The sequence below is a fragment of the Ranitomeya variabilis genome, chromosome 1, assembly GCF_051348905.1.
Source record: "Ranitomeya variabilis isolate aRanVar5 chromosome 1, aRanVar5.hap1, whole genome shotgun sequence".
Lineage (NCBI taxonomy): Eukaryota > Metazoa > Chordata > Amphibia > Anura > Dendrobatidae > Ranitomeya > Ranitomeya variabilis.
In genome coordinates this window covers 549677980-549697358 of record NC_135232.1, presented here as the reverse complement: position 1 = coordinate 549697358, position 19379 = coordinate 549677980, and the positions used below count along the sequence as shown (strand labels likewise).

Here is a 19379-nt window from a genome sequence, read left to right as displayed (position 1 = left end):
GGGGCTAAGTGGTTCTCTAAGATTGATCTTCGTGGGGCGTATAATTTGGTGCGAATTAAGCAGGGGGATGAGTGGAAGACCGCATTTAATACGCCTGAGGGCCATTTTGAGTATTTGGTAATGCCTTTCGGCCTTTCTAATGCACCTTCTGTCTTTCAGTCCTTAATGCATGATATTTTCCGGGAATATTTGGATAAATTTATGATTGTGTACTTGGATGATATTTTGATTTTTTCTGATGACTGGGAGTCTCATGTTCAGCAGGTCAGGAGGGTTTTTCAGGTTTTGCGGGAGAATTCTTTGTGTGTAAAGGGTTCAAAAAATTTCATTTTTGGGGTATATTTTTTCCCCTTCTTCTATTGAGATGGACCCTGTCAAGGTTCGGGCTATTTACAACTGGACGCAGCCTACTTCTCTTAAGAGTCTCCAGAAATTCTTGGGCTTTGCTAATTTTTATCGTCGATTTATAGCTGGTTTTTCTGGCGTTGCTAAACCTCTGACGGATTTGACTAAAAAGGGTGCTGATGTTGCCAATTGGTCCCCTGCTGCCGTGGAGGCCTTTCGGGAGCTTAAGCGCCGCTTTTTGTCTGCCCCTGTGTTGCGCCAGCCTGATGTTTCTCTTCCCTTTCAGGTTGAGGTCGATGCTTCCGAGATCGGAGCGGGGGCGGTTTTGTCGCAGAAAAGTTCCGACTGCTCAGTGATGAGACCTTGTGCGTTCTTTTCGCGAAAATTTTCGGCCGCCGAGCGAAACTATGATGTTGGTAATCGGGAGCTTTTGGCCATGAAGTGGGCATTTGAGGAGTGGCGTCATTGGCTTGAGGGTGCCAGACATCAGATGGTAGTTTTGACTGATCACAAGAATTTAATTTATTTGGAGTCTGCCAGGCGCCTGAATCCTAGACAGGCACGTTGGTCGTTGTTCTTTTCCCGGTTTAATTTTGTGGTCTCGTACTTACTGGGTTCTAGGAATGTGAAAGCAGATGCTCTTTCTAGGAGTTTTGAGCCTGACTCTCCTGGGAATTCTGAACCTGCTGGTGTCCTTAAGGATGGAGTGGTTTTGTCTGCTGTCTCTCCAGATTTGCGACGTGCTTTGCAAGAATTTCAGGCGGATAGACCTGATCGTTGTCCGTCTGGTAGACTGTTTGTTCCTGACGAGTGGACCACTAGAGTCATCTCGGAAGTTCATTCTTCTACTCTGGCAGGTAATCCGGGAATTTTTGGCACCAGAGATTTGGTGGCTAGATCCTTCTGGTGGCCTTCCCTGTCTCGAGATGTGCGTGTTTTTGTGCAGTCTTGCGATGTGTGTGCTCGGGCCAAGCCTTGTTGTTCTAGGGCTAGTGGGTTGTTGTTGCCCTTGCCTATTCCGAAGAGGCCTTGGACGCACATCTCGATGGACTTTATCTCGGATCTCCCTGTTTCTCAGAAGATGTCTGTCATCTGGGTGGTGTGTGACCGTTTTTCTAAAATGGTTCATTTGGTGCCATTGCCTAAGTTGCCTTCCTCATCTGAGTTGGTCCCTCTGTTTTTTCAAAATGTGGTTCGCTTGCATGGTATTCCGGAAAACATCGTTTGACAGGGGTACCCAGTTCGTGTCTAGATTTTGGCGGGCAGTCTGTGCCAGGTTGGGCATTGATTTGTCCTTTTCGTCTGCATTCCATCCTCAGACCAATGGCCAGACGGAGCGAACTAATCAAACTTTGGAGACTTATTTGAGGTGTTTTGTGTCTGTGGATCAGGATGATTGGGTTGCCTTTCTGCCGTTGGCGGAGTTTGCTCTTAATAATCGGGCTAGTTCTGCCACTTTGGTTTCTCCTTTCTTTTGCAATTCAGGGTTTCATCCGCGTTTTTCATCTGGTCAGGTTGAATCTTCGGATTGTCCTGGAGTGGATGCGGTGGTGGATCGGTTGCATCGGATTTGGGGACAAGTGGTGGATAATTTGGAATTGTCCCAGGAGAGGACTCAGCAGTTTGCTAACCGTCGTCGTCGTGTTGGTCCCCACCTTCACGTTGGGGACTTGGTGTGGTTGTCTTCCCGTTTTGTCCCTATGAGGGTTTCTTCTCCCAAATTTAAGCCTCGGTTCATCGGTCCTTATAGGATTTTGGAGATTCTTAACCCTGTTTCCTTTCGTTTGGACCTCCCGGCATCTTTCGCTATCCATAATGTGTTCCATCGGTCGTTGTTGCGGAGATATGAGGTACCGGTGGTTCCTTCTACTGAACCTCCTGCTCCTGTGCTGGTGGAGGGTGAATTGGAGTACGTCGTGGAGAAGATCTTGGACTCCCGTATTTCCAGACGGAGACTTCAATATCTGGTTAAATGGAAAGGCTATGGTCAGGAAGATAATTCTTGGGTAACTGCCTCTGATGTTCATGCCTCGGATTTGGTTCGTGCCTTTCATAGGGCTCATCCAGATCACCCTGGCGGTTCTTGTGAGGGTTTGGTGCCCCCTCCTTAAGGGGAGGGTACTGTTGTGTATCCGCTTTTTGGGCTCCCCTGGTGGTTGCTGGTGGTACTGGTGACTTGTTTGCACTTTGCTTCTTCTGTTCACCTGCTTCCATCAGTGTTTGGGAGTTTCCTATTTAGCCTTGCTCTCCAGTCATTTCCTTGCCGGTCATCATTGTAACCAGAGCCTTCGGTTGCATGTTCCTGCTACTAGTCTGCTGATCAGCTAAGTGGACTTTGTCCTTTTGTTTTGTACCTTTTGTCCAGTTTGCAGTTTTTGTGATTCTCTGTAGCTGGAAGCTCTTGCGGGCTGAAATTGCCACTCCTGTGTCATGAGTTGACACAGGAGTCTTAAAGTAATTTCAGGATGGTTTTTTGAAAGGGTTTTCAGTTGACCGTGAAGTCCTCTTTTGTATCCTTCTGCTATCTAGAAAGTGGACCTCTCTTTGCTAAATCTACTTTCATACTGTGTATGTCTTTTCCTCTTAATTCACCGTTATTACATGTGGGGGGCTGCTATCATCTTTTGGGGTATTTCCCTAGAGGTAAGCCAGGTCTGTTCCTTCCTCTACCAGGCGTAGTTAGCCCTCCGGCTGGCGCGTGGCATATAGGAAGCCGTAGGTATGCTCCCTGGCTACTGTTAGTTGTGTGGTAGATTTAGCTCACGGTTAACTCGAGTTTCCATCACCCGAGAGCTCGTTCGTTACTTATGTGTTTTTTACGTTCCCTTGCCATTGGGAACCATGACACCACACATTACCATACGAGGCTCCGTCCTCACACATTACCACAAGAGGCTCTGTCCCCACACATTACCGTACGAGGCTCCGTCCTCACACATTACCACACAAGGCTCCATCCCCACACATTACCATACGAGGCTCTGTCCCTCCACATTACCACACGAGGCTCCGTCCTCACACATTACCATACGAGGCTCCGTCCCCACACATTACCACACAATCCAGTTTGCTTTTGGTTTTACACTGTGAATAAAATGTATTAGTATTATTCTGATTTTTAATTATTATTACTGTTATTAACTTCATTTTAAGTTAATTTACCACCTGCTTAAGTGCTATTGAATGTTGTCATTATTTACTTTAGTTTAATCACTAGCAGCGTTAATTGGATAGCAATGAGCATGCAGAGCGTTAGCTGGTTTGAAACAGCTAGTTCAGTTTAAAAATGTCATGGGGGTTTGGGGGCAGGTAGGCCCGAAGATAACGCAAGGAATCTCTCCTCCACTGAAAGGGGAAAGGGAACGTCCACCGTTTCTGAGCAGCTTTGAAGATCGCCAAAGCATGAGAGTTATCATAATTTATGCGAAATCCTGAAACTGCTCCAAAACTCATTAAAGGCATCCCTTATAGAAGGGATTCCTTAGGATTGGCTATGAGTAAAATATCATCAGCAAATGTCAATGTTTTAAGTGTATGGTGGCCGATCTCAATTCAATACCCCCAAAGGAAGGGATCATCTCCAGGTACCTCCGCAAAGGGTCCAGGGCAATATTAAATAACAGGGGACATCCCTGCCTCGTAGATCCCTCTATTCATGATAACCAACCCTTGCAGCCCCCAGCTGTGAGTTTTGCATGCCTGGTTATCAAAAATAGGGGGGGAGCCCATGCAGGTTTTTTTTTCTAAATTATTTATTTACAGCGCAGGAGCGGCTCATCAATACTCCCATCATCCGCTCCTGCTCTCACTCTTATTAGCGGCTGCAGATGTCGGATGATGGGAGCAGTTGTCTTATTAGCTGATACCAATGGCCGGAGGTAAACTTTATACTGTTGATGTTCACCCATCTCTATCCTCGGCTACTGCACCTGGCCATGCAGGAGCCGAGGATGAAATGTCCTTCTCGGCATGCGGCCCCATACTTCTCTGTATGCAGCCGCATGTCATCAAAAATGGCTACACGTGTCAGTGCTGACACACGTGTCATAGATTCGCTATCACGGCCCCAGGGTCTGTTCCTCTTCCTGCAGCAGTTCTGAACTCAGCAGTCTGGACTTATCTAGGGGCCCTGCATTTCCCACGGTAGCACCTCCTTCCAACTCTGAACCTCCCCTGGCAGCTCCATGCCCTGTCTCTCACACTAGAGGACAATAGATCCCAGCACACTGGCTGATCACACCTGAGGGCATCTTCACACCTCTGTCCTGTCACAGCTGCTGTCCCTGTGCATGTAGTGTCAGTGTATGAGAGAGTGTCAGATTTTGTTTCCCCCTCCACAGCAGGAGGCACATTCAATACATCAACATCAAGGTCATTAGCAGTGGAAATTTCAAGACAATCTATGGGAGCCGAACTTGGGGGTTCTGTGGCCACATACTGGGACACTAGCCGCCCTAGATCGGTCCCAAGTAAAACATTGGCGGGAATATTTGCCGATATCCCCACCTGCAGTATTCCCCTCCCAGCGACCCAGTCCAAATACACCTTGGCAAGGGGCAGTGCCGGTTCGACGCCTTCAATCCCAGAGACGGAAAGAGTTTTTCCAGGTACCAAATCCTGAGGAGACACCTTAGGCTGTACAAGGGTCATCTCAGCGTCTGTGTCCCGCAGTCCCATGACCGCTGCCCAGCCGATGGTGACAGGTTGGTAGTTGTCAAGGGACCTACCACCACCGCCTCCCACACACAAAACAGTGGACAGTTTCTGGGACGGGACTTATGGTGCTGGGGACACATGGCGTTAACCCCTTCACCCCTGGAGCTTTTTAAGTTTTTTCGTTTTCGGTTTTTGCTCCCCTCCTTCCCAGAGCCATAACTTTTTTATTTTTCCATCAATATGGCCATGTGAGGGCTTATTTTTTGCGGGACAAGTTGTACTTTTGAACGATACCATTGGTTTTACCATGCCGTGTAACAGAAAACGGGAAAAAAATTCTAAGTGTGATGAAATTGCAAAAAAAGTGCAATCTCACACTTGTTTTTTGTTTGGCTTTTTTGCTAGGTTCACCAAATGCTAAAACTAACCTGCCATTATGATTCTCCAGGTCATTTCGAGTTCATAGACACCTAACATGTCTAGGTTATTTTTTATCTAAGTGGTGAAAAAAAATTCCAAACTTTGCTAAAAAAAAAAAAAAAAAAAATTGCGCGATTTTCCGATACCCGTAGCATCTCCAATTTTCGTGATCTGGGGTCTGGTAAGGGCTTATTTTTTGTGTGCCAAGCTGGCGTTTTTATTGATACAAGTTTGGTGCAGATACGTTTTTTTGATCGCACGTTATTACATTTTAATGCAATGTCACGGCGACCAAAAAAACTTAATTTTGGCGTTTTGATTTTTTTCTCGCTACGCCATTTAGCGATCAGGTTAATCCTTTGTTTTTATTGATAGATCAGGTGATTCTGAACGCGGCAATCCCAAATATGTGTAGGTTTTTTTTATTGTTTTATTTTGATTGGGGCGAAAGGGGGGTGATTTGAACTTTTATATTTTTTTTATATTTTTAAACACTTTTTTTTTTTTATTTTGGCATGCTTCAATAGCCTCCATAGGAGGCTAGAAGCATGCACTACACGATCGCCTCTGCTACATAGAGGTGAAGTACAGATCACCTCTATGTAGTAGAAATGGTGGTGTACTTTGAGCGCCGACCACAGGGTGGCGCTCAAAGCAATCGGCCATCAACAACCATAGAGGTCTCAAGAAGACCTCTGGTTGTTATGGCAGTGCACCGCTGACCCCCGATCATGTGACGGGGGTCAGCGGCACGAGCACTTCCGGCCACGCGGCCGGGAGCGCTAGTTAAATGCCGCTGCCAGCGCTTGACGGCAGCATTTAACTAGTTAATGGGCGCGGGCGGATCGCGATTCCGCTCGCGCTCATTGCGCGCACGTCAGCTGTACAAAACAGCTGACATGTCGCGGCTTTGAGGTGGGTTCACCGCCGGAGCCCACCTCAAAGCGGGGGATCTGCCAGCTGATGTACTATTCCGTCAGCTGGCAGAAAGGGGTTAAAGTGTCCTGGTTGGTTGTAATGAGGACATCGGCGGGGTTGCACCTCTGACCTGGAGGATTGGTATAACTCCCTCTCCAGGTGCTGCTGGTGGCCATCTTGGCCTCAGGTGCCCTATTGTTGGCGTATTCATCCGCCATGGCGGCTGTAGCAGAGGCTTCCTATGGTTACCAGTCACAGAGGAACTGCTGGAGGTCCTCCGGGCATTTCCACAAAAACTGCTCAGTTGTGATGAGCTCCTACAGCTGCTGGATGGTGGCGAGCTCCAGTCCTGTGGTTCATTGGTCCACTGCTCTCAGTAAGGCCCGCATGTGATCAGCCCAGCTGTCTGCAGGACCCCGCTGCATTCTCAGGAGCTTCTTCTGGTAGGTCTCAGGGGTCAAACTGAACTGCCAGACCAAAGCCTGCTTGATGTCCTCATAGCTCAGGCTGGTCTCGCTGGCAGGTAGCCAAAGATTTCCAGGGCACTTACCCCTGAGGCGAGGGGTTCAGAACAGGACCCACTGATCCTCAGGCAGATGGTACTGATGGCAAGTTTTTTCAAATGCCAGTAAGAAAGTATCCAAGACCCCTCCTTGGTCCGGCAGAGGAAAGTCCTCTGCCCATAGCTTTGGGATCCGGATCTCACGGGACTCGCAACAGGCTGGGGTCTGCAGCTGAAGCATTTGCTGCTGGTGTTTGCGCTCCCGCTAACATTCCTCGCGCTCATGCTGACATTCTGCCATGAGAGTACTGTAGGTTGTCCACGGCCTGGAGACTGGCCATAGCCACTTGCAGGAGGACATGCGATCCTGCTTGACTGGGGTGGGCAGGTGAGGGGCTTTCCACTGCAGGACTGAGCACGGGTGGCAGGCTCCTTGGGGAGCCTTGGCTGGACTCCCCATCGCCTTTAAAGGGACTCTGTCACCTGAATTTGGAGGGAACAATTTTCAGTCATATGGGCGGGGTTTTCGGGTGTTTGATTCACCCTTTTCTTACCCGCTGGCTGCATGCTGGCTGCAATATTGGATTGAAGTTCATTCTCTGTCCTCCGTAGTACATGCCTGCACAAGGCAATCTTGCCTTACGCAGGCGTGTACTATGGAGGACAGAGAATGAACTTCAATCCAATATTGCAGCCAGCATGCAGCTAGCGGGTAAGGAAAGGGTGAATCAAACACCCGAAAACCCCACCCCTATGGCTGAGAATTGTTCCCTCCAAATTCAGGTGACAGAGTCTCTTTAACAACACAATCGTCCACCTCCTCTCCATCGACTATAGCATTGACCATTTCCTGGGTTCTGGCCCTGGTGCCTCTGGCCATCCTTGCACTCTTTGGTTACTGACAGAGATGTGACCCGTGTATCCACGCACCTTATATTATTTGCACTCTGACAGTCTAGTCCTAGGCTGATCTCAAGACTCCAGCAGCAAAAGCTACCGCTGGTAGTCCTTAGTGTCTGGGAGTAGGGGTCCCACACATACTTATCTCGATCCGAACCGCTGTGCCACCACTTTTAAGGAAACACGAGAGAGCTGGGGAATACGGACATCCCCCCGCCGTCACCAATCTGTGACTGAGCTTACACAGTCGCAGCTCTCTGGCACCTTAATTACCCGCAGGTCAATCAGGGAACTGCACCCAGGATAAGTAGTTGCCGGAGAGGCTGCCCTGTTACTTACTGGTTATCGGGGCACTCTGCAGTGAGGGCGGTATATGCAGTATATCGCCAGTCCCAAGCCGGGAAAATATTATATATATATATATATAAATCTCCGGTCCGTCACTGCCAGGATCCCTCAATAACACCAGGATGGTATGCTGCCACCAGTTCCTCGTTAGATATGAGCGTGGCCTGTTACCAAGCCTATATCGGGTCAGAAACCAACTCCAGGTAGCGTATAAGTACTAGCCGGACTCACGGACGTGGGAAATCGGGTTTCGAGATAAAAGAGCAGCCCCAAATTAATTGATATTTTAATTGCCGAAAGGTGCACTAGATACTACAAGTATAAAAGGAAAAAGTTAGGGTACAGGGATGGGATTGCAGTTAGCTGTATGTGTCACGTTACCGTTTCTTATAACTTGTGGATGAAGGGAAGCTCTCATATCCACAGGCACCACGTCTCAGCAGGCAGTTTCACACAGGAGATGATTAGAAACACGGCTCAGCAGACAGTATCACACAGGACAGAATTAGATACAGGTCACACTATGGCAGTTCTCATTGGTTTGTGTATAAAGTTGTCTGTTCCTGCATCTCAGGCCATTCCTCCTGGAAGTCTATCACCCCCTGTAGATGCCCCCTACACCCAGAGGAAGCAACAGCGGAAGGAAAGCCAACATCACAACCAGAAGAGGGAAGATCAATGATGATGGGGCTTATAGTACCAAAAACCTGCAGCCTCCACACCCCATTCCCCCATCATACATATCACTCACTACACACAGGACCCCGCCCCCCCCACCATACACATCATTACACACCGGACCACCCCCTCATACACATCACTACACAACGGATCCCCTCCCCCTTATGCACATCACTGCACACCAAACACCCCCCCCCCCCATACACATTCACTACACACCGGATCCCACCCCATGCACATCACTGCACACCAAACAACCCCCCCATACACATCACTACACACCGGACCACCCCTTCATACACATCACTACACACCGGACACCCCCCCCCATACACATCACTACACACAGGACACCCCTCATACACATCACTACACACTGGATCCCTCTCTCATGCACATCACTACACACCGGATCCCCAGTCATTCACACCAAACACCCCCCCCATACATCACTACACACCGGATCCCCCCCATGCACATCACTACACACCGAATCCCCCCCCCAATGCACGTCACTACACACCAAACATACCCCCCATACAAATCACTACACACCGGATTCCCCCCTCCATGCACATCACTACACACCGGATCCCCCCTCTCATGCGCATCACTGCACACCAAACACCCCCCATACACATCACTACACACCGGACCACCCCCTCATACACATCACTACACACCGGACACCCCTCCATACACATCACTACACACAGGACACCCCTCATACACATCACTACACACTGGATCCCTCTCTCACGCACATCACTACACACCGGATCCCCCCATCATTCACACCAAACACCCCCCCATACACATCACTACACACCGGATCCCCCCCCCCTCATGCTCATCACTACACACCGAAACCCCCCAATGCACGTCACTACACACCAAACATACCCCCCATACAAATCACTACACACAGGATTCCCCCCTCCATGCACATGACTACACATAGGATTCCCCCCTCCATGCACATCACTACACACCGGATTCCCCCCCTCATGCACATCACTACACACCGGATTCCCCCCATACACATCACTACACACCGGATTCCCCCCCTCATGCACATCACTACACATCGGATTCCCCCCATACACATCACTACACACCGGATTCCCCCCCTCATGCACATCACTACACACCGGATTCCCCCCATACACATCACTACACATCGGACCCCCCCATACACATCACAACACACCGATTCCCCACCCTCATACACATCACTGCACACCGGATTCCCCCCTTCATGCACATGACTACACACCAAACAGCCCCCCATACAAACCGGACCCTCCCCTCATGCACATCACTACACACCGGATTCCCCCCTTCATGGACATCACTACTACACACCGGATTGCCCCCTCCATGCGCATCACTACACACCGGATTGCCCCCTCCATGCGCATCACTACACACCGGCTTCCCCCCTTCATGCACATCACTACACACCGAATTCCCCCCTTCATGCACATCACTACACACCGGATTCCCCCATACACATCACAACACACCGATTCCCCACCCTCATACACATCACTGCACACCAAACACGCCCCCCATACACATCACTACACACCGGATTCCCCCCTTCATGCACATGACTACACACCAAACAGCCCCCCATACAAACCGGACCCTCCCCTCATGCACATCACTACACACCGGATTCCCCCCTTCATGGACATCACTACTACACACCGGATCCCCCCCCCTCATGCACATCACTGCACACCAAACAACCCCCCATACACACCGGATCCTCTCCTTATGAACATCACTACACACCGGATTGCCCCCCTCCATGCGCATCACTACACACCGGATTGCCCCCTCCATGCGCATCACTACACACCGGATTGCCCCCTCCATGCGCATCACTACACACCGGATTGCCCCCTCCATGCGCATCACTACACACCGGCTTCCCCCCTTCATGGACATCACTACACACCGGATTTCCCCCTTCATGCGCATCACTACACACCGGATTCCCCCCTTCATGCCCATCACTACACACCGGATTCCCCCCTTCATGCACATCACTACACACCGGATTCCCCCCTTCATGCACATCACTACACACCGGATTCCCCCCTTCATGCCCATCACTACACACCGGATTCCCCCCTTCATGCACATCACTACACACCGGATTCCCCCCTTCATGCACATCACTACACACCGAATTCCCCCCTTCATGCACATCACTACACACCGAATTCCCCCCTTCATGCACATCACTACACACCGGATTCCCCCTTCATGCACATCACTACACACCAAATTCCCCCCTTCATGCACATCACTACACACCAAATTCCCCCCTTCATGCGCATCACTACACACCGGACACCCCCCCCCCCCCAATACACATCACTACACACCGAATTCCCCCCTTCATGGACATCACTACACACCGGATTCCGCCCTTCATGCGAATCACTACACACCGGCTTCCCCCCTTCATGCGCATCACTACACACCGGCTTCCCCCCTTCATGGACATCACTACACACCGGATTTCCCCCTTCATGCGCATCACTACACACCGGATTCCCCCCTTCATGCGCATCACTACACACCGGATTCCCCCCTTCATGCGCATCACTACACACCGGATTCCCCCCTTCATGCGCATCACTACACACCGGATTCCCCCCTTCATGCGCATCACTACACACCGGATTCCCCCCTTCATGCGCATCACTACACACCGGATTCCCCCCTTCATGCGCATCACTACACACCGGATTCCCCCCTTCATGCGCATCACTACACACCGGATTCCCCCCTTCATGCGCATCACTACACACCGGATTCCCCCCTTCATGCGCATCACTACACACCGGATTCCCCCCTTCATGCGCATCACTACACACCGGATTCCCCCCTTCATGCGCATCACTACACACCGGATTCCTCCCTTCATGCACATCACTACACACCGAATTCCCCCCTTCATGCACATCACTACACACCAAATTCCCCCCTTCATGCACATCACTACACACCGGACACCCCCCTCTCATACACATCACTACACACCAAATTCCCCCCTTCATGCACATCACTACACACCAAATTCCCCCCTTCATGCACATCACTACACACCAAATTCCCCTTCATGCACATCACTACACACCAAATTCCCCCCTTCATGCACATCACTACACACCGAATTCCCCCCTTCATGCACATTACTACACACCGGATTCCCCCCTTCTTGCACATCACTACACACCGGATTCCCCCCTTCATGCACATCACTACACACCGGATTCCCCCCTTCATGCACATCACTACACACCAAATTCCCCTTCATGCACATCACTACACACCAAATTCCCCCCTTCATGCACATTACTACACACCGGATTCCCCCCTTCTTGCACATCACTACACACCGGATTCCCCCCTTCATGCACATCACTACACACCGGATTCCCCCCTTCATGCACATCACTACACACCAAACAACCCCCCCCCCCCATACACATCACTACACACCGAATTCCCCCCTTCATGCACATCACTACACACCGGATTCCCCCCTTCATGCACATCACTACACACCAAACAACCCCCCCCCCCCCCCCCATACACATCACTACACACCGAATTCCCCCCTTCATGCACATTACTACACACCGGATTCCCCCCTTCTTGCACATCACTACACACCGGATTCCCCCATTCATGCACATTACTACTTACCGGATTCCCCCCTTCATGCACATCACTACACACCAAACAACCCCCCCCCCCCCCCCCATACACATCACTACACACCGGATTCCCCCCCTACACATCACTACACACCGAAGACCCGTCACCAGGGCCGGACTGGCCATAGGGCAGTTCTGGCAAATGCCAGAAGGGCCGGTGGCAGTAGTGGGCCGCTCGAGTGTGCCGCTGTCGGCACACTCCCCACGCTGTCGCGGCACACTCCTGGCCCCGCATTCAACTATACCGGCGTCATAGACGCCGGTACAGTTGAATGCAATGATGGAGGAGAGAGCGTCCGCTGACGCCCCCTCTCCCATCATTCCCCGCTCTGCCTGCCGCTGACACTGCGGGTGCGCGATGACGTCATATCATCGCGCACCTGCTGTGTGACCGGGCGGGCAGACTGTGACTGCTGAGACCGGAGCCAGAGCAGCGCGGGACACAAGGAGAGAGGTGAGTAGAGTGTTTGTTTGTTTTTTACCAATGAGTGATGACTGGATTGTGGAGCTATTGGGGGGGGGGGGGCTGCCTGCCTGCATTACTTTCTATGGGGGCTGCCTGCCTGCATTACTTTCTATGGGGGCTGCCTGCCTGCATTACTTTCTATGGGGGCTGCCTGCCTGCATTACTTTCTATGGGGGCTGCCTGCCTGCATTACTTTCTATGGGGGCTGCCTGCCTGCATTACATTCTATGGGGGCTGCCTGCCTGCATTACATTCTATGGGGGCTGCCTGCCTGCATTACTTTCTATGGGGGCTGCCTGCCTGCATTACTTTCTATGGGGGCTGCCTGCCTGCATTACTTTCTATGGGGGCTGCCTGCCTGCATTACATTCTATGGGGGCTGCCTGCCTGCATTACATTCTATGGTGTCTGCCTGCATTACATTCTATGGGGGCTGGCTGCATTCCATTCCATGGGCCTGTGCTGCATTATATTCTATGGGGCTGGCTGCATTCCATTCCATGGGCCTGTGCTGCATTATATTCTATGGGGCTGGCTGCATTCCATTCTATGGGCCTGTGCTGCATTATATTCTATGGGGCTGTGCTGCATTACATTCTATGGGGCTGTGCTGCATTACATTCTATGGGGCTGTGCTGCATTACATTCTATGGGGCTGTGCTGCATTACATTCTATGGGGGCTGCCTGCATTACATTCTATGGGGGCTGTGCTGCATTACATTCTATGGGGGCTGCCTGCATTACATTCTATGGGGGCTGCCTGCATTACATTCTATGGGGGCTGCCTGCATTACATTCTATGGGAGCTGCGCTGCATTATATTGTATGGTGGCTGCCTGCATTACATTCTATGGGGGCTGGCTGCATTCCATTCCATGGGCCTGTACTGCATTATATTCTATGGGGATGGCTGCATTCCATTCCATGGGCCTGTGCTGCATTATATTCTATGGGCCTGTGCTGCATTATATTCTATGGGGCTGGCTGCATTACATTGTATGGTGGCTGTGCTGCATTATATTGTATGGGGCTGTGCTGCATTATATTCTATGGGGCTGTGCTGCATTATATTCTATGGGGCTGTGCTGCATTATATTCTATGGGGCTGTGCTGCATTATATTCTATGGGGCTGTGCTGTATTACATTCTATGGGGCTGTGCTGCATTTAATTCTATGGGGCTGGCTGCATTACATTCTGTGGGGGCTGTGCTGCATTACATTCTATGGGGCTGGCTGCATTACATTCTATGGGGGCTGTGCTGCATTACATTCTATGGGGACTGTGCTGCATTAAATTTTATGGGGCTGTTCTGTATTACATTCTATGGGGCTGTGCTGTATTACATTCTATGGGGGCTGGCTGTATTACATTCTATGGGGCTGTGCTGTATTACATTCTATGGGGGCTGTGCTGTATTACATTCTATGGGGGCTGTGCTGTATTACATTCTACGGGGGCTGTGCTGTATTATAGTCTATGGGGGCTGTGCTGTATTACATTCTATGGGGACTGAGCTGTAATGCTGGATACAGCTGTAATTATATGTTATATAGTCGTGTTACACTCCCCTCACTTCTTGTAGCCTACAAGTGTACAAAGATATTATACAGTCACCATGCGACAAGTGGGCCTGTGTGACTTCAAATGCCAGGGCTGAATTTTAGTCCCAGTCCGGCCCTGCCCGTCACTGTATGTTAGATCCTCATTAAACATCACGCGTGTACTAGAAGCACTACAACTCCCAGAACGTAGCTGTTACACTATTGATACTTTATACAGTCTAGCAATGATATCACTGCATGTGGCACAGAGGTACTACACTACCCAGCATGTCTGAAGTCCATAACAGCAGTTCTCACCATGGTTGCCTCAGGACGCCGTCTACTCCGGGGCGTCACTACCTCATTCTGTGTCCCGCTCCTCGGTCCGGAGGTCTCTTATCTCTGCTCCGGGGTCTTCTGCTCCCGGTTACATGTGCCTGGGCGGTGTCAGGTACAGGTGAGCTCTACGCTGGGTGAGGCCGCGACAGCGACTCCTGGCGGACAGGAGCGGGACTACAGGGCCACAACCTCTGTACAAGGACAGACTGGTGGAGGGGGGCTTCTGCACCATGGACAGCCAGCAGGGAGCACCTTTTGATGCTGTTCGAAGTTCTTTTCAGGCAGCAGCACTTTTGCCGGCCTCTGGGAGTTTGTTTTGCCCACATCAGTTGCCACCACAACTGAAGGAGTCGACTCACGACAAGAGCCTCATATACCTCAGAGATGGAGCTGAGGTAAGTGCTCCAAAGTGGCCGAAGTTGGTGTAACCCCTGTTTTGTTGAAAGGAATTTCATGAGGGGAGAAAAGTGCCAGGGAACAGTATGGAGGGGAGGGGAGAGTGAGGGGAAAGTATGGAGGTGAGGGGTCAGTATGGAGGGGTGGGGAGAAATGTGAGGGGAGAGTATGGAAGGGGAAGGGAGGGGTGAGTGTGAGGGGACAGTATGGAGGGAAGGTGGGAGTGCGAGGGGACAGTATGGAAGGGAGTGTGAGGGGACAGTATGGAGGGAAGGGGGGAGTGTGAGGTGACAGTGGGGAGGGAGGGGGCAGTGAGGGGATGGTATGGAAGGGAGGGGGGAAATGTGAGGGGACAGTATGGAAGGGAGGGGTGAGTGTGAGGGGACAGTATGGAGGGAAGGGGGAGTGTGAGGGGACAGTATGGAAGGGAGGGGTGAGTGTGCGGGGACAGTATGGAGGGAAGGGGGAGTGTGAGGGGACAATATGGAGGGGAGGGGAAGTGTGAGGGGACAGTATGGAGGGGAGGGGGTATGTGAGGGAACAGTATGGAGGGAAGGGGGAGTGTGAGGGGACAGTATGGAGGGGAGGGGGACTGTGATGGGACAGTATGGAGGGGAGGGGCGAGTGAGGGGACAGAATGGAGGCAGGGCTGGTTTTAGACAAAGTGGGGCCCTGGGCAAAAGTTTAAAGTGGGGCCCCAAATGCTCACATATTGCATCATCACACGGAAACATTTCTGTTGTATTTCTGCACGGAGTTCAGGCTGGTAAACGAACGTGATCGACAATATTGAAGTCTTTCGACGCTTGTTTCCCGGCCCCTTTAGGCTATGTGCCCTCGGTCAGTAATTGGCAGCGCTTTGGACGCAACACATGTCCGCTGCGTCCAAAGCGCTGCCGACTATTGAACACAGGTGAATCTGCATGTGTTAATTGAACCGTGCGGATTTACCACGTCCAATACATTGTACAGGTGAGATTTATCTCGTGGAGACTCACGTGTCCGCAAGATAAATAGACATGCTGCGGTCTGGAGAGACGTGCCGCATGTCCGTCTCCGCGGGTGATCTGTGCACGCATAGTGGGCATGGGATTTCTTGAAATCCCATCCACTAAGCTGTAACATCTGAACTCTGCACAAGTACACAGCATCCAACCCGCATCATTTACTGACCGTTTGCACCTACCCTTACTACGGCTGAGAAAGAATGATTGGACCTAACTGTAGTAAAATACACTCCCCATGGTCCTTGGTAGAGTATACTGCAGTCCCCTCATAGATCATAATGCAGCCCCCTTCAGAATATAATGTAGCCCCCTCAGAGTACAGTATAATGCAGCCCCACACACAGTTTAATTCAGCACCCCCACAAACACACAGTATAGTGCACTCCCCATACACACAGTATAGTGCAGCCCCTACAGAGTATAATGCATCCTGACCACATACATAGTATAGTGCATTCCCCCACACACAGTATAGTGCAGCAGACACACAACACAGTATAATGCAGCTCCCTCAGAGTATAATTCAGCCCCCAACAGTATAATGCAGCTCCCACACAGAGTATAATGCAGCAGACACACACACAACACAGTATAATGCAGCCCTCCTGCACAGTATAGTGCAGTCCCCACACACACATAGTGCAGCCCCCATACAGTATAATGCAGCAGACACACATAACAAAGTATAGTGCTGTCCCCCCACACACAGTATCATGCAGCAGACACACACACATAATACTTACCTCTCCGCCTTGCTCCCTCGCTGCTCTGGCTTCTGCAGAGCATCTCATCAGCTCCACTGCTGACACGCAGAGGCAGAGGGGGAGTGATGGGAGAGGTCACATGACGCTCTCTCCTCCATCACTGCTTTCAACTGTATCGGCATCATGCCGATAAGTTGAATTCGGAAGTGGCGCGGCGCCAGGTCCCTCTTACTGAGGGGCCCCATAGCAGTTGCGTGATATACCACTATTAGCGGCACACCATTGGCTGGAGGCCCCTGGTGTAGTAGGGGCCCTAGGCGGCTGCCTGGTCTGCCTGCCCCTAACGGCGGCCGTCCCTGTATCGAGAGGAGGAGGGGTGTGAGGGAATAGTATGGAGGGGAGGGCGGAGTGTGAGGGAACAGTATGGAGGGGAGGGGGGAGTGTGAAGGGACAGTATGGAGGGGAGGGGTGTGTGTGAAGGGACAGTATGGGGGGAAGGAGGAGTGAGGGGACAGTATGGAGGGGAGGGGGAGTGTGAAGGGACAGTATGGAGTGGAGGGGTGAGTGTGAGGGGACATTATGGAGGGGAAGGAGTGTCGGGACAGTATGGAGGGGAGGGTACAGTATGGAGGAAAGGGGGAGTGAGGGGACAGTATGGAGGGGAGTGAGGGGACAGTATGGAGGGGAGTGAGGGGACAGTATGGAGGGGAGGGGGGAGTGAGGGACAGTATGGAGGGGAGGTGGGATTGTGAGGGGACAGTATGGAGGGGAGGGGGAGTGTGAGGGGACATTATGGAGGGGAGTGTGAAGGGACAGTATGGAGCAGAGTGGGGAGTGTGAGGAGACAGTATGGATTGGAGGGAGTGTGAGGGAACAGTGTGGAGGGGAGGAGTGTGAGGGGACAGTATGGAGGGAAAGGTACAGTATGGAGGGAAGGGGGAGTGAGGGGACAGTATGGAGGAGTGGAGGTTAGTGAGGGGACAGTATGGAGGAGAGGGGATAGTGAGGGAACAGTATGGAGGGGAGGGGGTGTGTGAGGACAGTATGGAGAGAAGGGAGTGTAAGGGGACGATGGGGAATGGAGCTTGACAGGACAGTATGGGGGAATGGGACTGTGACGGGACAGTATGAAGTGTAATGGGACAATGTTGAGGGGAGGATGAGAGTGTGAGGGGTCAGTATGGAAGGGACGGAGTATGGGGAGTGTGAGCGATCAGTTTGGAGGGTATAGTTTGGGGAGGGGGAGTGTTGGGGTACAATATGGAGGGAGAGTGACGGTACATTATAGAGGGAAGGAGTGTAAAGTGTAAGTACATAGTGAGGAAGTGAGTGTGAGGACAGTATGGAGAGGTGTGAGTGTGAGGGGACAGTATGGGAGAGGTGGGTGACAGAGGAGACAATATGGAGACAATGTGTGAGTGGACAGTATGGAAGAAATTGGTGGGACAGTATAGAGGGACAATGTGTGAGGAGGGAGTGTAAGAGGACAGTGTGGGGGAGGGGGATTGTGAGGGGACAGTATGCAGGGGAGGGAAGGAGGAAGTGATGGGACAGTATGGGGGAGGGGGAGTGTGAAGGGACAGTATGGATGAGTGTGAGGGTACAGTATGGATGAGAGTGTGAGGGGACAGTATGGATCTAGGTTCACTAGCATTGGAGAAACAAGAGTAAAAAGAAACTGGCCAAAAAGGTAACATTAAATTGTATTTATTGAAAATTCATTATTCACCTAAAAACATCATATGTAGTATAAAGCATGTTATAAGCAGTGACTAAATCCAAAGTGCAACCAGTGCTCCAGGTTCACAGAACGGGATAATAATGTGTTAATTATTGCGGCAGCAAGTACTTATAACCTCTGCATATGTGCACTTAGTTCTGATGCATGACAATTAAAATAAATATTAAAGTGGCATAATGACACCAACCATCTCACGCATCATACGCTAATACCCCGCAATATGTAACATGTTAGTAGAAAGGTAAAGGGGTTAATTACCCATGAGTATCCGCAGTGGCCCGTCTGGATCCTAGATTCGTACCCCAACCCGCGTTTCGCGTTCGTGTATAACCGCTTCCTCAGGGGGCGTGATGATTTTTCAATAAATACAATTTAATGTTACCTTTTTGGCCAGTTTTTTTTTTACTCTTGTTTCTCCAATGCTAGTCATATGTTATTGAGTCGCCGTGTGCATTAATTTACTGACGTCTATGTTTATATGGATCTAGGTTCAGTATGGAGGGGTGGGTTTTGAGGGGGATCATTATGGAGGGGAGGAAGTGAGAGGGGACAGTATGGAGTGAAGGGAATGTAAGGGGACCGTATGGAGGAGAGGAGACAGTATGGAGGGGGAGAGGACAATATAGAGTGGGGGTAGTGTGAGCGAACAGTATGGGAAGAAGAGAGTGTGAG

The 19379-nt window shown here is 50.8% G+C and overlaps 1 protein-coding gene across 4 annotated transcripts in view; it reads right to left on the bottom strand.

Annotated features, from left to right (window-relative positions):
• Positions 1–15089, bottom strand: part of LOC143767310 (unconventional myosin-Ie-like) — an 89487-nt gene extending 74398 nt beyond the window's left edge. For 2 of the 4 annotated variants that reach the window (XM_077255571.1, XM_077255560.1), the window contains exon 1: positions 14839–14976. In XM_077255571.1, coding sequence (XP_077111686.1) covers positions 14839–14841 — 3 coding nt within the window. In that variant the 5' untranslated portion in view covers positions 14842–14976. Of the gene's footprint in view, positions 1–14838 lie in introns of all 4 variants that reach the window. The other 2 variants (XM_077255553.1, XM_077255577.1) reach the window with 2 other exon arrangements.
• Between the last annotated feature and the right edge of the window lie 4290 nt (positions 15090–19379).